The sequence below is a fragment of the Lontra canadensis genome, unplaced genomic scaffold (assembly GCF_010015895.1).
Source record: "Lontra canadensis isolate GAN:19392208 unplaced genomic scaffold, GSC_riverotter_1.0 scaffold72, whole genome shotgun sequence".
NCBI lineage: Eukaryota > Metazoa > Chordata > Mammalia > Carnivora > Mustelidae > Lontra > Lontra canadensis.
The window spans coordinates 998,312-1,014,254 of record NW_022631066.1 but is presented as its reverse complement, the minus strand read 5'-3'; the positions used below and the strand labels follow the sequence as shown (position 1 = coordinate 1,014,254).

The 15,943-nt window shown below is 50.9% G+C and overlaps 1 protein-coding gene across 9 annotated transcripts in view; it reads left to right on the top strand.

The window, feature by feature from the left end:
* KIAA1217 (KIAA1217 ortholog) overlaps positions 1 to 4,760 on the top strand; it is a 289,157-nt gene extending 284,397 nt beyond the window's left edge. For 5 of the 9 annotated variants that reach the window (XM_032880810.1, XM_032880809.1, XM_032880813.1 and 2 more), the window contains 3 exons: positions 79 to 1,677; positions 2,220 to 2,342; positions 3,073 to 4,760. In XM_032880810.1, coding sequence (XP_032736701.1) covers positions 79 to 1,677; positions 2,220 to 2,342; positions 3,073 to 3,567 — 2,217 coding nt within the window. In that variant the 3' untranslated portion in view covers positions 3,568 to 4,760. The remainder of the gene's footprint in view (positions 1 to 78; positions 1,678 to 2,219; positions 2,343 to 3,072) is intronic. The other 4 variants (XM_032880812.1, XM_032880811.1, XM_032880817.1 and 1 more) reach the window with 2 other exon arrangements.
* The last annotated feature ends 11,183 nt before the right edge of the window (positions 4,761 to 15,943 follow it).

Sequence of the window (15,943 nt, the reverse complement as noted above, 5' to 3'; positions counted from 1 at the left end):
GTGCAGATTAATTACCTTCTTTTGTGGATCCGTTTCTGATTAATGTGTGTGGTTTCCCTCCTCCACTGTCCCTCTCAGGTTACCACAAGACCTCTAGCAGCTCTTGGTCACCCTAAGTGGGAAATGGCTCTGGGGGATGGTATTTTTGATGCATCCAGAACCTCAGAGTACAAAACAGACATCCTAAAGAAGGAAAATTCCATGTCCAACAAGAGTTTATTTGGAGACAGTAGAAACTATTCCCAAAAAAATGCATCTAAAGTCAACTCCAGCCACCCTGACACTCGTCCATCAGAAGTTGTAATAAACAGAGGACCTAAGGGCTCAGGACCTCAGTACCCTGTCTCTGACACGGAGCATCAGAAAATGAGTTACGGAAAGACAAAGGAGATGGGTCTAGAAGGACCAGAAAATATCGATAGGTGTGACCTTCCCTCTCCCACTAGGTCAACTGAATTGAGCCCGTGTGATGTCAAAACTCATGATCAAGAGGTTCCCATGACAGAGTTCAGCCAGGTCGTCCTGAGACCCAGGGGTGCACGGCATGCGAACGTGAATCCCGGTGAGGACGGGGAGTCGACCCCAAGTTCTCCCACTGAGGAAAACGTGACCCCCGACAACATTGCCTTTATGATTACCAAAACCGCGGTCCAGGTTCTGTCCAGCGGGGAGGTCCGAGACATAGTGAGCCGAAAGGGGGAAGATGTACAGACAGTTAATATTGACGCCAAAAAAGAGACCACTTCCCAACAAGGAGGAAGTGAAAACGAAGAGCCGGTCGTGTGCCTGGACAAGAAACCAGTTATCATCATTTTTGACGAACCCATGGACATCCGGTCTGCGTATAAGAGACTTTCGACCATATTCGAGGAGTGCGATGAGGAGTTAGAGAGAATGATGACGGAGAAGATAGAGGAGGAGGAAGAGGAGGAAAATGGAGACCCAGCGGTCCAGAACAATACGTCCGGAAAGTTCCCCAAGGAGGTGGCCTCCGGCAGCCCCAGACTGGCACGGCAGGCTGACTGGGAGCTACAGCCACACAGCCCATCGGCCGAGGCTGACACATCAGGAGGACAGGAAATGAATAAAAGGGAGCGGGGCAAGTTGGGCCAAGCCGAGTCTCCAAGTTCAGATAGCAAGGGCGACGGGACGGATGACCAGTTTGAAAACCCCAAGAAGAAGTTCAAGTTCAAATTCCCTAAAAAGCAACTGGCGGCTCTCACTCAGGCAATTCGCACGGGAACCAAAACGGGGAAGAAGACCTTGCAAGTGGTGGTCTACGAGGAGGAGGAGGAGGACGGCACCTTGAAGCAGCACAAGGAAGCCAAGCGATTTGAAATTACTGGGTCCCAACCTGAAGACACCCCCAGAAGCACGCCTAGGAGACAAGAGCCGCCCGGTCCAGAGAGCACAGCTCTGATTTCCAGGACGGATGAAATTAGAAAAAATACCTACAGGACGCTGGACAGCCTGGAGCAGACCATCAAACAGCTTGAAACCACCATCAGTGAAATGAGTCCAAAAGCCCTAGTTGATACTTCCTGCTCTTCCAACAGAGGTTCTGTGGCAAGCTCGCCCCACAGAGCCCCAGCGGCCTCTCCCCGCTCCCTGCTAGTTCTGGAGGAAGCTCCCACTGCCCCAGAGCCCCCCGCGTCCGTACCTTCAGCTTCACGTAAGGTATCTTGGTCTGATGGAGAGTGGAAAGACCCAGCTGCTTTCTTACATCTGCCATAATCACCATTAGCAACAGGTGTCTTGTGATTGACCTGCTTCCTTTCAGGTGGCTCATTGTGGGTTTTTTTGTTTTTTGGGTTTTTTTTTTTTTTTTGTCTGTTGGCCACGATCCCTTTCACTCACACTTTCTCCCTCACCTTCAGAACAACAACGACTAGGTGTCTAACAGCTAATCGATTCTCTTTTTACCTCTGTTGCTGATTGGTGTTGGGTAAACGCAAGGACGCTGGGTCGGTCATTTGCTGTTGAAATGATTGCTCTGATACTCACATTAAAATCCGTTTGATCAGTAGTGGAGCAGTTTCTTCTGTTTGATTCTTCAAATTAACCCCAGTGGTGTCTCCTGATGTCAGTCTCCTCAATCTGTCCTGCATGTAGGGCTGTGGCTTCTCGTGTTGACCTTCTCTGCCTCCGGCGGGAGAGCCTCGAGATAACCCACTCACGCGCTTCTCCTTCTCTTCCCCTCCCGCCGCTCCTCCCCCCAGGGCTCCGCTGGGACCCCGCAGACGAGCAGGATGCCAGTCCCCATGAGCTCCAAGGGCAGACCCGGAAGCCTGGACAAGCCTAGCAAGCCGTCCAAACTGCAGGATCCCCGCCAGTATCGTCAGGTAGTTTTACCTTAAAAAAACCCAATTTTGGATGGACGCTATTGCGGTTAAGAAGCAAGTCGCTGACTTAGTTTATACCAAATACTGTGTTTTCTTTGTAAGATATGGTTTACATAGACATCCTGGATCTGGGGCATGAAGAAAGTCTTAAAAAAAACCTTTGTTAAACTCTCCACCACGCTTTTGCATGCTTGCAGTAAAACACCTTTTACTTTGTGACTCCAAAGTTTAACTGTTAACACAAGGTGCCAGGCCCCTTGGCTTTTCTCTGGTGAAGGTAGTGGTTCATCAGAACATGTTGGGAAGGCGAGACACAGCTGTCCTTGAGCTGCCCTGAAAGTCACCAGTACTAACGTAGATGCTGACCGCGTTGCACTGGAGGCACATTAACTGTCCGTCACGATGGCCCCGCCCCGCCCCCACCCCAGTAACCCCCCCAGACGCATGGCCAGCCTGGCACCGGGACGGGAGTGGGATGCTGGATGTGCCTGTTCTCACCGACACCTGTTCTTCCCTTTTCTCCTCTTCCGCACGTCCTGCGCTCCGTACTCTGGGGGTTTCTGCCAGGTTCAGTACAGCACGACAGGACTTAGCTCAGGCCTTGAACTGGTTTGGTGTGGTTTGATCTCTGGTATTTAATGGTTCTCAGAAGGGCTGTGTTGCCAGACCCTGTGGATCGATCGTGTTACCAGCTTTCTGACAAACTGTCTCCCGCCATCTTTATTCACAGGCTAATGGAAGTGTTAAGAAAGCTGGTGGGGACTGTAAGCCTCCTTGCCCCTCCTTACCTGCTTCTAGGATTCCAGCCCTTTCTCCCAGCTCTGGGAAAAGCAGTTCTGTGCCCTCTTCTAGTGGTGACAGCTCTAACTTGCCTATCCCACCTACCGTTAAGCCACCGGTTACTTCTAACCCTCTCAGCCCCCAGACAGGACGATCTGCTCCCTCTGGCTCCCTCATCCCCTCTGTCTCTAATGGCTCCTTAAAGTTTCAGAGCCCCACTCACGCAGGTAAAGGCCACCATCTCTCATTCTCACTGCAGACTCAAAACGGCCGAGCAGCCGCTCCCCCGTCCTCCTCCTCCCCGCCCTCCCCCGCCTCCCCCACTTTACTGAGTCAAGGTGCCAAGGGCATCAGAACCATCCACACTCCCGGCCTCACCAGCTACAAGGCACAGAATGGAAGTTCCAGCAAAGCCACCCCATCCACAGCAAAAGAAACCTCTTAAAGGCCAAATCCTATTAGGCACAAGTCGGAGTTGCATTAAAAAAAAAAAAAAAAAAAAAGTTTGTTTTTTTTTTTCAACAGTCTTCAACAACTGTTTTCACAAGAGAATGTACCATATTGCTATACTCTATGGGGCTTCATGCTAAGTATGTGCTAAATACTGGACGACTAGATCTCGGTAAAGCTTGTTCGTTTTTTTTTTACTTTGTTGCTGTTGTAATTACATAGTGTTTACTGTCTATATTCGATATCTGTTACATGAAGTAAGCATGTGTTACAGAGAGAGTGGCTGGCAGGAGAGAAGTGTGCGTGTGAGATGGGGGGAGGGGGAAATGTATTCAGCATGTAAAACATGTATGATTCCAGAATTTTAGTATGTTTTGTACAAAAATATTTTTCATTACGGAGACTAGACATGAACAGAGAAATACACAAGTGTGACTATACAAATTGTAAAACAGATACTATAATATTTCCTTTTATTTTAGTGTTATTTAGCTTTATTACAGATTTCTATTTTTGTCAGAACTTCATGGTTCCTTTCAAGATCCTTTTTGCCAAAAACATTTTGATACTATAGCATTGTACATGTGAAAGTAGTGTGCTAGACAGTATGCCGTGAACTTCGACACAAGCCAGCCCCGAGGCGAGTGTCAAAGGCAGTTTATCGAACCTGTTGCACTGCCGTGAAAATTACGTATGATAATTTGCAGCCCAAGCGAGCTAGCTTTCTTTGCTTTTCTTTCTTTCTCTTTTTTCTTTTCCTTTTTTTTTTTTTTTTTTAAACATATTGGGATTCTCTAGCTGGTTTCTTTGCAGTATCAAACCCCTTCCTTTGCTTTCAGACATCTGGTAACCCACACTATTGCATTGTGAATTTTAACATGTACACTTCTGTACGGTTCCGTCAACTGATCAACTTTTGTACATATATAAATAGACATCAGAAATACTGTATGTGACAGCACAGAGTAGTTTTCCCACACCAAAGTTAATTTTTATGCATGCTTTAAAACTTTATCTCGGGATGGGCAGAAATGGGGGCTCCCCGTACATTTTTAAAAAGCAACAAGTTTGCACAGCTAGAGTGTTTTTTTGTAAATAAATGTATTTGTATAACACAGTCATGTAATATACAGAACTATAAGCAGAGACTTTGCAAAACTAAATAAAGGGCTGCATGCTTATTATTTTTTTGTACCGTGTCTCTCAAACTACTTCCTAATCAGAATAAATGTTAACTATCGCTGAGTTAAATGGTTTGGGTTTTGAGGACGTTGTCAGTGACGCATAATCGGACATGAACTGGTTTTCGGAAAGCCCTGCTTTTCTGAGTCATGATGAGCTCCTGGTACATGCATTTCCAAGAGTGGTGCCTTCGACACCTGCTGACCCTTGTCTCTGCTGCTCACCCAAGGTTTGCCGACCAGAAAGCAAACCTGGGGACAGAGTTTCCACCCTCACTGACCAGAGGGGCTCGTATTACTTTTTTCCTTTTTTAATTCCCAGTAGAAGTAAAGTAGAAATAAACCATCTTTGTCACTATGAGCTTTTGGAGACCTCCGTTTAAAAAAAGATACCATTGGTGTACAGGGACATACGCGAGCTAACGTGACATTCTATGTGTTCATTTGAAAAATGGGAAGAGCGGTTAGTGAAAATAACACCGAGATTCGGAATCACAAAGAACTGTCCCAGGAAGCTGCCTATTACTGGTTTTTTGCCCCCAAAATATTTAACTGGGTTTGATGTAAAGGCTAAATTGTTACTTTAGCATGCGTCCAGAGCTGCGATGGCTTCACCAGAACCAGCATATTCTGTCTCTGCTCGTTATGTGAATTGTCATCGCAGGTCTCCAGGAGGGCTCAGGAAAGTCATCATCTTAGAGTTTTTAGGCATAGAAGGGGCCAGCACGTCAGCCATGCCCCATCACAACTCAGCAGCTACATTATATGAAAATACATCCCGCAGCCAGCTGGCGCGTGCAAGTTTATTTGCTCCTCTGTACGGACAAGCTGAGACTTCTTTGTAAGCAGCTAACCACGGGTGGTAGCTCCTGTCCTCAGTTTATCCTCAGACTTGCCAGAGCGCTGGGGAAGATACACAGGGGATGGTCAGTTGCAGACCATGTCATGAAGGCGTGTCCCCCAGGTGAGGAAAAACTCAGCACGGCTCAGCCATAACCTTGAGACCCAGGGACATTGGAGGGAAACTGAGTCCAGGTGTGCGCGGCTGCCTCTGACAACACTTAGCAGAAGGGCACCTGGGTTCCTTTAACAGCTAAAGTGGGTGATGTTTGATGGGATGAGCTCTTAGGCTTTCAGATTTTGTTCAGCCGCTACTAGACTCTCACTGCGTTAGCTTTGAAGCTCATCATTCAACAGAGTGTTGCATCTGAAAATATACTCTTAGAAATAAACCGATTCATTCAACAGTCCATCAGCCCGGGCTGTGTGCTTGTTGTGCAGCCTCGGGTGTGCCTCAGTTTCTCATCTATGAATGGAGAATTAATGACAGAACCTGCCTCACCGGATTTTTGAGATTAAATTTGATGTGTAGAAAATTCTTAATACAGAGCCTGACAGGCGCCGGGGCGGCTCAGTGGGTTAAGTACTCGACTCATTTTGCCTCAGGTCATCATCTCAGGGTCATGGGATCAAGCCCCTCATCTGGCTCCACACTGGGCATGGAGCCTGCTTAAGATCCTCTCTCTCTCTCTCTCTCTCTGCCTCTCCCCACTCTCTCTTCCTCTCCAAAAAATAAATAAATAAATAAATAAATGCAAAAATTTTAAAAAATTTTAAAAGCCTGGCACAGATGCACACTCGATAAGGGTTAGGACTATTGTCCTTACCACCGCTACACAGGTAACTGGACATTGTTTCTGCTCCTAAAAGGCCTCCATCTGGTCATGGAGGGGATGGCACAGCCATGGGCAGATGGAGAAGTCAGAAGAGCCTCACGGTGGACGGCAGGGGTCCCGTGGAGAGGTCGTTTGCACAGGTGATGACATTTGGCCCTCCGTGGTACCATACAGAACTTTTAACAGTGTTCCAGCATTAAAGACGCTGCTTTTCTTTCAATACTACTTGTGACTCCGACTCTTTCCAAAGTAAAACAAAAGAGTGACATGGTCTTGGACCAAAGCCAAGGTCCTAGAATCATGGCTACAAAAGAGTGGTCCTTTTGCAAGGTTGGGTGTTTGGGATTGGGAGAAGGTATACCCCCCAAATCGTGGAGTTGATGTCCATCCCTGAGCTGAGACCAGGGGCAAGACCCATGAAGAAAAGTAGACATGTCCACTGGGCTCCCAGAGCAGCTTTGGCCATGCCTGTCCCCAAGGCTGCTTCCTGAGTGCCCCACTCTGTAACTGAAACTAACTTCTCCCCCTCTCCCTGGCCCTGAAAATGCAAAAGCATTTGAGAGCAACTCAGAAGCATTTTTTTTTAAAGACTTTATTTATTTATTTGACAGAGAGAGATCACAAGTAGACAGAGAGGCAGGCAGAGAGAGAGAGAGAGAGAGAGAAGCAGGCTCCCTGCTGAGCAGAGAGCCCGATGGGGGACTCGATCCCAGGACCCTGAGATCATGACCTGAGCCGAAGGCAGCGGCTTAACCCACTGAGCCACCCAGGCTCCCCTCAGAAGCATTTTTGGAGGGAGTGGAGGAATGTGGACTCATTCAACCAAAAGTCCCAGAGGTCATTTCGCAGAAGCAATCAGGTGACATTGTTGGGGAACGGCACCCTGGGCCACAGGCAACAGTGCGCTCTGATCTATGCTCCTGAGAAGATAATGTCCAAAAGAAAGAAACTGATCATGTGAGTACTTATGAGGAGGGAACCCCAGATCTGCCAGGGCTCACGGCCATCGAGCTTGAAACAGAAGCTCATGCTGATGACCTGGAGCTCCGAAGGTCAAGTTATGCCCAACATCCTGCCCGGAGAAGGCAGTGGAGCTTACAGTGCATACCTAGACTTACACAAAACGCTTCAGTTGTTTAATTGCCTACCATTGATGAGGAAGTCCTTGATCCCAGTGTCTGTGAACACGTCAGCAACACTGCCATCTGCTGCCTGTCATGGGCCGGGTGATGCTAACGTGTTTTGCACAAACCGTCTTTTAATCCTCGCAAAAGCCTTGGGGGAAAGTTGCTGTCATTATCTCTTCCCCATCGTGCTGTAGAAAACGAGAGAACGTGCAGGACGCGCGTCTGGGATAAGGCTAAGGTGCGGGCACCTGATCGAAGTTCTGCTCGGGATCGGGGCCCCTCAGGTTGTCTGTGAAAGGACTTGCTGAACAGTTTTTCATTCCTGGACCAAAAGATAGAGCATCTTTAAAAAAAATAAATAAATAAAACTTCATTCATTTACAGATCATTACAAATTTTGGCTACCTCACCTTCAAAACTTCGTAGGTAGAGAAGCACTCTGCTTAGGGGGTTCATATTTTCATCCAGCGTCACTTGGAAGGAAGGTGAAGCCAGGGGGATCACCGACTTCTTTTTCCCTAAGCACGTGGACTAAACCCCCAAGGCACCAGGGCCAGATCGCAAAGAAATCAACCCACCTGCCAGAAAGGCCCCGCCCCAGCCACGCCCACCAAGCCACGCCCCCTGCCCCCGCCTACACGCAGTTCCCTCTCCCTCGCCCATAATCCTGCCCTGAGCCAGGTTGCTACAGGTCCTTCTCCACTCAGTCCCCGGGGTAAATGGCTCCCAAGCGCCCCTCAAAGGCATTTCTAAGGGTTTTCCCGACACTTCCGAGGCACAGGACCGCTGAGTGAGCAGTTCAGCCCCTCACAGAGAGTTTGAAATGCAAGGACGAGGGTCTGAGTCTTCTCAGATCCTTTGCTCCCTTTTAAATTACAAATGCTCTGTAGGAAATAACATTCTCGTTGATAGACCTACCCGCTCACATAGTTTCAAAAAACTAAGCTCCCTCATTTTACACCTTCTTGGAAAATTGTTGGCATATTCTAAGAACGCCCAAAAGCTCATTTGGAGGCAGGATTGGCCTGTAGGCTCCGATCACTGTAAATAAGTTTTTCACTCACATGAATGTTTGGCGGGACGTCACCAGGCTCTGCTGGAGGGGACAGTTCCTGGTAGACCATGGGAGGCCGCCTGGCATCCCTGAGCCACACCCACACCATACCAGTTTTGCCTCATCACTGGGACAACGTCAGAGCTCTCCACAAATACCCACACTTGCACCTAAAGGGCAGAACTGATTTGGCTGAGAACCACCCGGCATAGAATAAGGAACACACACCTCCTTGTTGCAAAAGTCCGAGCAAACCCCAAGGGTGTTAGGATCCAGCCCGGAAGATCCAGCCCGGTGAACCCTTCCCCACAAGATGGTGACACTTAGGGGACACACGCAGAGCTCAGGTCCGCTCGAATGGCCTGCCATTTCTGGAACTTCATTCCAGAAATGGCAGGCCAATTCCGAACTTGTTCGCTACGCCTCTAGCCGTATTCTCCTTTACGTTCTCTGCATTCATGCCTGGAAGGGCAAGTGATTAACCACAGAAGAAACCCAACCTCCAAACATTTGCGAGGAGGAAAGGGGCAGGAAATCTGGAAAAGATGGGCAGGAATGGATTTCTTTCTTCTAAATGTTGAAGCTCTGGGATTTAGAACCAGAGCTCTACCTTGCCACAGACACCATCTCCTCTCCCACCTAACGTGAAAGGGGGGAAACAGGCTGATGGCCAGGAGGAAACACCCTCACGGCAGAAGAACCCAAGAAATCCCGGTCTTGCATTTGGGATAATCTTGCCTCATATTCCAGGTTCGCCCACTTGGCTGCACCCCCCCGCCCCCCGCAACGTGATCACATGAGAAGCTTTAAAAATGCTGAAACCTGGGTCCCAACCACAGAGAGTCTGAATCAGGGGGGACAGAGGCTCTGTCCGTGCAGGGGATTAGCAAACCTTTCCAGGTGATTTTAATGGGAAGCCGGCGCTTCCGAGGGGTCTCACACTAGAAAGCAGCAGCCCCAGCAGTAACGAGAAGATGCGGTCTCTTAAAAATCAAAGGTGGCTATTACCCCAAGACAGCAGATCCAAACTTGAAAAGTATTTTAATTTTTTTTCCCAAACTTTCCAGCTGTTTAAATTGGAATTGATGGACGCCTTCTTTTCCTCCCAGCCAACCGCGTGTGTGGATCTATAGCTTTGCTTGTGTTTTGACCCTTCCAGCGCTGCCGGGTCTCCCAAAACCGGCTACACTTAGCATGTTTGTTTGTAGGTAGCCAACAATTTGAATGTTTGCCTTTGGAGTGGGAGTCATTTAAGGATCTGACTGACCGTTGTAGCTCCTCCCTTAGCCTCTGGAGATGCCTGGAGTCCCCACAAATGTCCCTAATAGTTGGTTAAATGAGACATTTCAAGTGCCCTTGGTACAGAGGTCCCACCTGATGGTGAATTCTAATTCAGTGATGTGTTTCAAATGGTGCATCTAGGTCCCTGTTTGAAATACTATTAATTTGTAAAGCAAAAACCATGCCGAACGACTCTTTTTGGGGAGGGGACCCGTGGGAAGGCAGCCCACATAGGTATGGAAACTATCTGAGTGATGTGGGGTCTGAGGACAGGGCAGAGGGTTCAGAAGTCCATGGTTAGTGGAGGAGGACCAGGCAGGAGAAGCCTATCTCCGAGTTCACCCCAGTCCAGTGAGAAGGTCAGAGGGCGGTATACAGGCTCCCAGATTCAGGTTAGAAATGTAGGCAGAGCCAGGCCCACACTAAGAGGGCTTCTCCCCATGGGGTGCCTGGGTGGCTCAGTGGGTTAAAGCCTCTGCCTTCGGCTCAGGTTATGATCCCAGTGTCCTGGGATCGAGCCCCACATCGAACTCTCTGCTCAGCAGGGAGCCTGCTTCCTCCTCCTCTCTCTCTGCCTGCCTCTCTGTCTGCTTGTGATCTCTGTCTGTCAAATAAATAAATAAAATCTTAAAAAAAAAAAAAAAAAAAAGAAGGCTTCTCCCCTCCAAGAGCCCCTAGTATGTCCCTGAGGTGTGGCCGAGCGCCTTAGCCCAGCTCCCAGCCCCCAGTTTCTCTATTTCAGAGAAGACGTTCTGCAGGGCCCCGTCTTGGTTGTCAACCCCCATTGTCACCCCCCCACCACCACCCCTCCAAGCCCACTGGCTTCTGCTCCCACCACGCCCTGAAATGCCTCCCTTCAGGGGCGCCAATGCTTCTATACTGTGACACTCAGGACACATTTTCCAGTCCCATCTTGGGCTTTATCTAGGGGATTTACATACAAATATTCCACAGTAAACAAATGAGATTAAGTACCTTTTCTTTTCTTTTTTTTTTAAAAGATTTTATTTATTTATTTGACAGACAGAGATCACAAGTAGGCAGAGAAGCAGACAGAGAGGAAGGGAAGCAGGCTCCCTGATGAGCAGAGAGCCCGATGCAGGGCTGGATCCCAGGACCCCAAGACCATGACTCGAGCCGAAAGCAGAGGTTTAACCCACTGAGCCACCCACGCGCCCCAGTACCTTCCCAATTGATAAAGGGAAGTAGAGACCCATCCTGTACCCCGACCACTGAGTTTACCTCTGCAGGCCGGAAGGAACACAGATGATCGAAAACACTCTTTCTGTCTGGGGGAGGCCCAAAATGCTTCTCTGGAGCGGGCTTGCTTCATCAGATTCTGGGCGCTTGAACACTAAAAGTGGTTTTAGTGCCACCCCTCAGGCAGATTAGACCTAAGATTATAGACAGAGAGATAAGATTCCTTAAATCTGCAAGGAAAGCCAAGCTCACCTTTGACCTATTCCGTCCCCTTTCTGGGCATCTTTCCCCAGCTGATTCAGTGTTCATTGGACTGTGCTCCCCAGGGCCAGAGTCTGGGGCCTCAGCGCCTCTTGCCCCCACATCCCTGGTCTCCTCCAAGACAGAAAGGGCCTCCCGGGCAGGGTCTCCACTCTTTTCAAAGCAGAGGACCCTGTCCATCTCCTGTACCTTGAGAAGTGTTTTTTTGCCCCAACATCTGGAGAAAACCAAGACAAGAGGATGGAGATATGTATATATATAAAATTTTCAAGAGGGTGTATTTTACCCACAAGCAAGAGTTCACTAGCCTGGAAATGGAGTCAGGGAAGGAGACGTCCGGGAATAAATAGACCATTGCACGGTGATTGCAATCAGACCTTCTTCATTTGTGCAGAGGACTAGAATCTCACAGTGGAAGGGCTTTGCCAGGTCTGACGCGCGCCTTCCACATCCTGGAGAAAGAATGTTCTTTCAGAAGCGGACTCTAGAGGAAGAGGCCACGCCCTCCTCTGCTCCTTAAAGGAGACCCTCCAAAGTGAAGCAAGGCCTTCCTGCCCTCGGGGATCTGACGGCTGCCTGCCCTCCTCGTGGGCTTACCCCACCTGCCCCGTCACTCCCTCTCTTCCCGCTGCCCTGCCCTCTGCTCTACTGCTCCGACGCGCCTGGCCACAAGTTGCTCCTCTGCCTGGAATAGCCTCTCCGGGAAGCCTGAATCAGGGCCCCTGCTAGGAGCACCCTCCCCTTCGTTGCATTTACGGGAGTCGGAAGTATATGGCGGTGCGAGTGGTCAGTGCAACCAGTAAGCACAGGAATTAATGTCTGTGCATACACACAGACGGGTCCAGCGCGGGACCATGCTCCTCTGTGGAGACACAGGCTGGTGCAGAGGGAGTGGGAGGATCATGCTCTTCCCACCGTTCAGGTCCCCCGGAGCAAGGATTTAGTCATGCCTGAGTCTGCAGGGTCTTGGGAAAAAACGGTTCACCTGCTGCCACCTGGTGGTCATGTCTGGAACTTCCTCTAAGGGACTGAACGAGAGCCCTGCTTTGCACCCACATCTGTTTTGGGCAGTTTTAGAAATGCACAATCCACCGCCTTGGCCCTTGAGAGAAGCGTGAGGTAGGTGGCATTTGTCCTCATCGCAAAAGCTCTCCGAACAACTCACGACCTCTCATTACTCCTCTTTTGGGGGAATACTAAGGAACAAGAAAATTTCTGCTCCCTTCCTAGTAGTGTAGGGGGAGAGGAGGAGGGCGGGGGGGGAGGGGCCAGCATGCAGGGGCGGGCTCCCATGCCTTGGAGGGCAGGACCCGTGGACTGAAAGTGGGTGCCCCCCTCACGGTTCAGTTGTTGAAGCCTGAAACCCCAGTGCGAGGGTGGGAGAGAATGAAGTCAGATGAGGTCACGAGGGGGAGGCCCCACATGTACACAGAATGCATCCGTGTTACATTTCCACCTGTTCGCGCTGACAGATCATTCCAGGGACATTTCGATAAAATCCAAACTCTTTAGGAGGGCCTCTAGGGCTCTGCCGAACGGCCCCTGACAACACCTCCAGCTTGGCCTCCTTCCCCCCCCCCCCAAACGGACGCTTTTTGCCCCGTGGGTGAAAGCAAAGACAGGCACTCCGGGCTTGGTAACTCTCATGGTGAGAATGGTGGCGGAGGTGTGGAAATTTCTATCTGTAACAGGGCTCAGGTGCTACCAAAAGATGAGGTCCGCCCTGACGTCATTTCAGGATGTCCAGGCCCTCCGGTGTCAGCCCGATGTGAAAGCCAGGACCCCTCTGAGCCTGAGGTGTTCCTGTCTCCTGTTCTCTCCGTCTCCCCGCCTGGAGCTCCATCTCCTGGCGACCAATACGTCTGTGTCAAGGGTCCTCAACTCGAGGCGACTTTGCCCCCCGGGAGACACCTAGAGATGTCTGGAGACATTTGGGTCCTCCCAGCCGGGCGGAGCGCGGCGTGCATCCCGTGAGAGGAGGCCCAGAGAGCGCACTGCGCAACCTCCGCAGCAAGGAGCGGCCCCGCCCAGTGTCCGCAGGGTCAAGGTTAAGAACCAGGTTGACAAGCCCTCTTTCGCCCCAGTACGCACCTTAGCTGGACCTTTAACGTCTGTCTCACAACTGAGAGGCCCGTGAGGACAGGGTCTGGTCACACGGTTGCTCCGAGCACTGAAGATGCTAGGGAGTGAGTAGACTGCGTCCCATTTTATACCCAAATGCTGTCTTTCAGGGAAACCCTACTTGAGCAGCCTGCCCCCGCTCCCTGCCCCGCCTCGTACACCTGGTCTCCTTCCTCTCGCCCTCAAACCCCTGCTCCTCTGGTTTTGCCCCCGCAGTGGAGCCTTTTCAAACTTTTGCCCTCTCCTCCGTGTTTTAATATGAGTTCCCCTGTTTCGAAGGGGTTTGAAGGGAGCGGGCAGGCCGCGTCAAGGCCTCAGACGTCTCAGGTGCGGGTCTTGTCCCGCTCAGCACGGGAGCAGCCAGGCGACGTGGAACGTGGGCCTGAAAACTTCACCGGCCTCGGGGAGGCCGGGCCCAGGCGCGCTGGAAACGCTCCCGGGAGGCCTGAGCGCGGAGGGGCCAGGCGGCCGCGCTACCTGGCAGGTCCACCAGGTGGCGCTGCGCTCCTCTGCCGGCGCCTCCGGCCTCCCTTACCAGGCCCGGCGCTGTGTGACCTCTTCTGAGTGGTGCGTGGCGGGGAGGTGAGCGGCAGGTGACCTGAGACTGTTCCCTTGGCCGCACCGCAGGGGCTGAACACAGCCCTGAGCAGTGCAGGCAGTGCAGTTAGCCTCGTAGTCGGCGGGGAGCGGCTGCAGCGAGGAGGGGCGGGAGGAGGGCAGAGAGGACCAAAGCGGGTGTTCCTGGAGAAGCCCGGGGCCATCGGAGCCCCCGCAGAAGAGCGGGTGGCGGTGGCCGGGGCTGAGGGTCCTGCGCAGTCTCCATTCCTGGCGGCTTTTGAGGCCCAGTGCCAGTTGGTGGTTTTGGGTTTTTTTTTTTTAAGATTGTATTTATTTATTTGAGAGAGAGAGAGAAAGAGAGCACGAGTAGGGGGGTAGGGTACGGGGAGAAGCAGGTTCCCCGCTGAGCTGGGAGCCCAGTGTGGGGCTCGATCCCAGGACTCTCGGAACATGACCTGAGCCAAAGGTAGAGGCTTAACCTAGTGAGCCACTCAGGCGCCTGTGTTCGTGGATTTTAAGAAAGTGACACAACTGCGTCTTGAAAAGCACTTTAGGGGTGCCTGCGTGGCTCAGTGGGTTGAAGCCTCTGTCTTCAGCTCAGGTCGTGGTCCCAGGGTCTCAGGGTCCTGGGATCAAGCCCCGCATCGGGCTCTCTGCTCCGCAGGGAGCCTGCTTCCTCCTCTCTCTGCCTGCCTCTCTGCCTGCTTGTAATCTCTGTCTGTCAAATAAATAAATAAAAATCTTAAAAAAAAAAAAGATGTTAAAAAAAAGAAAAGCACTTTAGAAGTGGGGTAGGGATGGGTGAAAGGGGAGGGAGTTGGAGGCTCAGCATTGTGAGGGCTCAGGACAACTAAGGGGACAGACTGCAGAGATGGATAGGAAGAAGGACTCCGTCGGTGCCCAATCAGATGTGTGGAGCCTGTGTTTCCACACCGCCCAGAATCTCACATCTCCTACCCTCCATTCTCTCACTTGTCCCACCTCTTCATTCCGCCTCTGCCTTCTGCAAGATTGAACTATCCTGCCTGCCCGTGGATGAGATTCAGAAGAGGAAAATCTCTGAGTCCCGGCACATGCCCCAAACACATTGCCCTCATTCTGTTGCCATAGTGATACCAGATGCTTCTGGCAAGATCCTGGCATTGAGAAAATTTGACAGTATTTTAGACACACACACACATACACACACTTTTTTTTTTTTAACTATAGACTAAAGTTTTGAAACATTAACTCAATTACTTTCTTAAGTTCAGTCACACCGAAGCCTAAAGGAGGACAGACCTCCCCGCAAATGCCTGGACACTTTTCCAGCTGCCTCAAAGAACCACTCTTCTGGGGGTAACCATGTCATCCACCATCCCTGAGGTCTAGCTGCCCCCTTCCAGTCACTGCCAGAACTGTCCTACCTTTCGTGTCACCCCACTCGGTAAGCCCTGTGGTGGTGACAGCCAGCTTGTTCTGAGAGGAAGAGCACAGACCCTCAGAGAGAGACTTGCGCGGCCTGCAGCCTGGCTGAGAAGCAAGTTTACATGCCTGTGAAGGCAGCCGCAGGCCCCCCGGGAGCAGAGGCTGCCCACCCCCCACTCCACCTCTCAGTGACAGCCATGGAGGCATGGGACTAGAAATGGCTCTCTGCCAGGCGATGTTCCTACCACAGAATTGAAGACCAGACGTTGCCTTGAGTAAGAAACCAGATCAGCTTACTTTCCCCAAGACCTTGTTTCCTTTCTTTCCCAGTGGGAGGAGAGTGGGAAAATGGTACCTGAGGGGAGGTGGCCGTTATTCCAGGGATGCAGGGGGAGCAAGGAGAGAAGGCTTAGAACAGAGACGCTGGGGGTGATCTCATAGTAGCCAGCGTGGCTCTGAAGTCAGCAAGAGTGACAGCAACGTTAGTGGAGGCTTCCAGAAGCCC